Consider the following 6,236-nt stretch of genomic DNA (forward strand, 5'->3'; position numbering starts at 1 on the left):
AATATGCATTCGTTTCTTGATTTAATTCCTACTTAAGTTATGCATTGATTTGTTCGGTTACTAATGTACTACTACTATGTAAAACAGTGTACTACTATGTTATTATTTTTTACTAAATAGTGATCAAAAATGAAATTACATGGGTATATATCATCAAACTGGAAGGTCATAACGTATGCACTGATTTTCTTCTCAGTATCTAATGATTTTTTGGGATAGATAAAGGTTTTTTTGAACCTTTTGTGCTGGATAATTTGTTCTGAACTTTTGATAAGTTATGCATACTAATATGGGATTCGATTAATTTTGAAAGTAAAATTTTGACTACCCTCTAGCCACAACATCTACATGCTAACTTATTGGTACACCAACTAATTAAGTACTGCTGCAAATGCTACGGAAGAACACATACCTTAACTAAGTACTCCCTCCGTTCCTAAATACAAGTCTTTGTAGTGATTTCACTATGGACCACATACGGATGTATATAGATGCATTTTGGAGTATAGATTCTCTCATTTTGCTCGGTATGTAGTCCATAGTGGAATCTCTACAAAGATCTATATTTAGGAACGGAGGGAGTAGGAATTATGCATAAGAAGATCAACATCCGTAAAGTGCAAGCTATTTAGATTGTGGAGGTTATAAAGGCTCATGTGCCCCATAGTGGTTCCACCTAGGAATTACGTCAAACATATGCAAAACGTGGAGCACTAATAAAACATAAAGAGCATCATTGTGGTTTGTTGACAACCCGCTAGTTTTCCAACCACTAATTGACACTTCATGCACCTTCCAGATATCTGTTTAATATGCCTAAACTTCACAAACTTGAAGTCCATACATCTGAAGTTATAGGCTAGATCCATATACTCTAAAAGCACTCTACCAAGTTATATATAGTTAACAATATATATGCAAAAGCATTATAAAACATCGCTGGACATAAGTAAATTGGTGGAATAATTTGAAACTAATGTTTTACTCTTTATTTATGGTAAAACTCACTATAGAATATTTATTCTTAGATAACGTAAACTAACTGATACATTTCGTAACAAAATATAGTTTAAGTGTAGCACAAGAAATATATTTGTAATGGTGAAAATGATAATTCCAGGAAAAAACCGTACAATAATATCAATGACCTTAGTTGTTAATGTTGCTAGTTATACAAGTAATGTCATTTGTGTCCATATAATTTATCGGATAATGTATCAACAAAGACAACATACAGTACTTAGTGGCCAGCTGAGTTAAGATTTTTAAAGCACCTTTGGGCCCACAAAATGTTTGCCACGCCCTGCCTTGTAGGCATCAGAGCTCACAAATTTAACTATTTCCTGGTCTATGATCATGATACACAAATCGAGAGACACACACTAGTTATCCATGTCGAATAAGTAGCGATTCTTGATCAAATAGAGAGACACCTTGTGGTATAGAGATGAGGCATGATGGACAAACGGGCAGAAAATCTTCAACTGATTGTGGGTGACTTATTAGCATGTGTTAAGTAGGGTCAGTATATCTGCATATAGATGCGGTAAATACCCGAAGATAATAGATCACTTCCTCATTTTTGACGTACAAGTTTTCTACAAGGGATCTTACACGCCGACCCAAGTGACCTCAAGAAAATAATGAAGGCCAAGCCCGTGACACCTTACCACCCTTTCCACTTTTCCTGGTTGACCCGGGCCGCAACTACATCTCCTTCCATCCCTCTAAATCCTCCCTCCTTGCACCGCCGCCCAAGCTCTTCCTTGGTTCCACCATCGTCAACAATGTGTTGTTGCTAGCTCTGGATCGGTCGATGAGCACCTCCAAAAGATCAAGCCGGCAGATCTTGAAATTGATTAAGAAACCACATACACCTCTCTATTGACAGAAACATTGCTTCTCATTGAAAGAATATTCTTTCTTTATAAGATGCATAAGTGTCAAACCTGAGGTTTGATCACTAGTGGGTTGAGGGTGCAACAATCCTCCTAACCATCAACCCGCAGGTTGGTTCTCGAGGTGCTAGATGCCCCATGGTATTGGCCTGGCCGTGTTTGCGGTCCGGATTCTCGACGACATGGGATCGGTAGAAATGATAGGCATCCATATGCGCTTCTCGACAACATGTATTATGAGGGAAGGGTTCTAATTGTGTGACTAGGTGCAACAGGACTATACGTTTGTGCTATTGTGCGATGATGGAATGACAAGTGATGGAAACACAGGGCAACATCGGCTAGGTCATTCTTTTCTAGTGCATGGGCTCGAGTTCTAGGGGTGAAAATCTAGGTCTGACCACCATTGGTGGTACCTGGCAATGGCGTCATTCACGCGGTATGCCCTCCTTGAAGACATTGCATAGAGTTTAATTACACTCCTCTCCAGGGTGAAACCCCCATGATCTAGCCTCAGTGGTTTGGTCGAGCAACGACAATGCTCGTTTGTCATCATTCCCATTTCTAGAGGCATCATTGTTGGAGCACCTATCATGTTACCCGGGATTGCTATCATCAAATGGTCTTGCAAACCTCGCTTAATCTAATAAAATATGCAAAGAAATCTTTTTGGAAAGAAAAAACTAGAAACTATTAAAAAATGATCAACTATTCAAAATTATTTCAAAGAATTCGTTTGTACTACCTTTCATAGGAATTTTAGCGTGCACTCAAATCTCTTGGAAAGAGTCCAACAAAACAAACCAAAATCATGTATGATTCAGATGAGCATGACATTGCAATCATATGTTTTTACTATTCCTAAGTCAAAAAGGAGATAACAAAACATTTAACACCCATCTTTCGAGAGAAAACAACATTTTACACCAGTAGTGACTGAACTTTAATAAGAAAATTATAGGTCAAACATACGTAGTGTTTAACTCGGCATATTTGCTCCTTGGCTGAACAAAAACCAAGGCAATGCTGCCATCTTCTTGACGCTGCAAAAACCTCTGTCCAGTTTTCGGTTCTGCCTCCTCCATAGCTTTGGCATCCATGTAATGGCACCGGCTGCAGGGCGCAAGAACCTTCAGCTCAACACCATCAGGGACCTTTGGCTCGACATATCGCCTTACATCAGCGAGCGCCTTCTCAGCATCCCGGAGAGCTTCCATACACGTCGGCAAGAACCTGTCGGAGGTGGACGACTTTCTGTCGTAGACGGGGGAGGTATCCAAGATGAGGCATTGCAACGAGGATGCCGCCTGCTCGAGGATGTGGTATGTTAGCTCGACAAGGCTCTTGGCAGAGCAGAAGCCTGTGATGGTCGCCTTCCTTAGGTTTACAAGGCCACCCTAACAGAATCCAGGGAGCTCTATCCTGGATTGCAATGAATTTTCATCTGGTTTCCCATAAATAAGGTACTTCTTGTACCATCCGGAACCATCTTCAATCTACAGACATGAATGTATTTCTAGGATTAATTTTTTGTTCATAAGAAATAAAAAAATCTGATGCTGGTAGCAGATTTATTTCAATCTATTATGTACCATTACAAACATCACTGTTTGTAATGGGCAAGCCATTAACCTATTGATAAGACACATGTAAATGTTCTTAAACATATGCAGGAGATGATCAAGAAGGACTTACACGTAAGATGAAAGTCTCCAACGCAACACAAACATCAAGAAAAGAAGCCAGACATAGGAAGTCATAGCCTGTGCAAAATTCACCACATTCACCAAGGCAGATAACGAGATGCTTGAGGTGCTTAAATGTGTCAGTCGTCGCAGGTGCCTTCAGCTTCTGAAAATAACAAACATCATCATCATAATATCGATTCACATTTTTATGTTTCTATCATATACATAGTTGCGCATCATCCATGTAATTTTAATTTGGGTCGTACGTACCTCATGAACTGTTGACAGCACAAGCGTTTCAAGGTTTGTTGCAACGGATGGCAAATTGTTGCCTGCATACTGGAGCATGTCCTGCATGTGTGCGGCGTGCATGTCCAACTCCTCCATCTCCAATGAGTCTCCGAGTGTGAATCTCGACAACTGCCGTCCTTCGTAGCTAAAGGTGGAGAGCTTCAGAGCATGGCTTTCGATCACCACCAGCTCTCTGCACATTCTCACCCACACTGTTTTTAGCTTCCGTAGAACATGGGGTATCTTCAGGGAGGTTATCATGTCACAGTTGGAGAGATCCAGCCACTCTAGAGAGAAGCAGCTCGAAAGAAAAAACCATAATTCATCCCCAGTGACACCGACCTTGCACAATCGCAGTCTCGATAAGCTCCAAGAGCAAGCAAGCACCCTTGGGCCGTCTGTGGGTGTGGAAGCCACATGAGCTGAGGTAAAGAGACTTAAGAACTGAGGTCGATCTGCTGTTGGCCACATCATCATTTAACAGAAGCGAGTAGGGAAAGCTGTATTCAGATGCATAGCAATCAGGCAGCAACACGGCGAGGTCGACGATTCCGGGCTTCACAAAGGCTTGGAGACAGCCATCCAGAAGGCTGGTGTCGATGTCTTTCTTGCAACAGGCGGAGAGGTGAAGCTTGAGCGTCTTCACTCCAATGCCTGAGTGGTTCTCAAGCACCTCTTGTTCTTTGCTGAAAACATACTTGCCTCTATCTCCACCCCGAACAAATGGTTGTCTGCCTGCGGCCAAAGTTTCCGGATTGAATACCAGCTTGGGGAAGCACCTCCAGAAATGTAGAAAGCTCTGAGGCACACATGCTGTGCGAGCTGCATCTCGCATTGTCAACAAGGAATATATGTGCCGCAAGATATCCTGCACAAGATGTACAAGTAACAAAAGATTACCATATATATATAGGGATTGACTATTCATCCCCCTGGGTGAGGAATAGTTATTCTTCACCCCCTGTATTTTACCATCAATGCACCGTAATTTTACGTTCCGTAAGTTTTTTATTATTTCTGAAGTAAAAAGAGACTGCAAAAATATATATAATCACCGTAAAAAATATTTTATGTTATGTAAAATTACAAACATAAAAACATAGTGTAAAATATACATAAACTGCAAATTTTCTTGTCTTATGACCTATATTTTTATTTTCTTATGCCAAATTTTACATAGATAATCAATAGGAATGTAACTATTTGAATTCTAAATGTAATTTGATTATGAAGTGATCGTAAAATTACCTCGAGTGAAGAATAACTTATTCTGCACCCTGGGTGATGAATAGTAAAAGTTAGATACCAATAAAAGGTCAAGGATGTAGGTTAGATAGATATCAATAAAAGTTCAAATATGTAGGTTCTGATTTTTAGGCCCTCCAATAAAATTTGTGCAATAAATAATACTCCTTCCACTCCCAAATAAGTGCACGTCTAGCTTTATCCTAACTCCTAAGTCAAACCATCTTACGACACCAAACTGATGTAGTACTATATGAAAACATATTTAATGATACCTATTGGTATTATAAATATTCTTCTTTTTTATAAATTTGATGATTGAATAAGGAACCTTCCTTCAGTCACAATGGAGGAGAAGAGCTATCGGTGTCTAAACGAATAGAAAAACACAATCAGTACTACATGGTATATCTCATTCGATTCAGAATCCCTTTAGCATGATGGTTGAATAAGGAATTTAGAATAAGGCCAGGATTAATAATTCTTTTTTGAACCTGAACTGGAATGACATGTCGCTTATTAAATAATAATACTATAATCAGAATAGTTTTGCCTACGCTAGAGAAACAAAAGGAAAAAGGAAAAGTCTGCCTGTACTAGTGATGTTTGTCAATCAATCATACAAATACGATGGAAAACCCCATATATCAGTAGCATTTATTTGATGCCACCAAGAAAAGAAGCCGGGACGTACTTGCGTTTGCGTATGGTCGCCGCCGCCGACCGTGCCGTGACTCCGGCGGCTGCCAAGAGCACGGGGAGCTCTTCTGGATCTCCATGCCACGCCGGCCAACTGACCAAGAGCCTACCTAGGTGAGTAACGGGGCCAGATGTGTGGATCAATGGGTTATTTAGTTTGTTGCATGCCTAACTAACGAACTGAGATCTTTTAGTCCTAGGGTTACCAGGCAAGAGGCACTTGCGGCGAGGCTCCCCTCCCATGCGGAGTGCAGCATCTGGAAACAGCTTTTCGGATCTGAGAGTTTTGCTTATTTGGCGGTTGCCACGGATTCAATTTTAGGGTTTGTCTAGGACAAGTGACATCTAAGATGATGTCATGCCTTATCGTAACCGTCCGTTTTGGCATTTTTGCTTTTTTTAATCGCTTGTCGCT

General features: G+C 40.4%; 1 protein-coding gene across 1 annotated transcript; it reads right to left on the minus strand.

Annotated features, from left to right (window-relative positions):
- Positions 1-2,860: 2,860 nt before the first annotated feature.
- On the minus strand, positions 2,861-4,712 carry LOC109756157 (uncharacterized). Its single transcript, XM_020315031.1, has 5 exons — positions 4,220-4,712; positions 3,857-4,164; positions 3,627-3,749; positions 3,501-3,530; positions 2,861-3,295 (listed from the first exon to the last, which is right to left on the minus strand). Exons 1-5 carry the CDS (start codon positions 4,710-4,712, stop codon positions 2,861-2,863), a joined length of 1,389 nt encoding a protein of 462 aa, XP_020170620.1.
- Positions 4,713-6,236: the final 1,524 nt, after the last annotated feature.

Source organism: Aegilops tauschii, chromosome 7 (genome assembly GCF_002575655.3).
Source record: "Aegilops tauschii subsp. strangulata cultivar AL8/78 chromosome 7, Aet v6.0, whole genome shotgun sequence".
In the NCBI taxonomy this organism is placed as follows: domain Eukaryota; kingdom Viridiplantae; phylum Streptophyta; class Magnoliopsida; order Poales; family Poaceae; genus Aegilops; species Aegilops tauschii.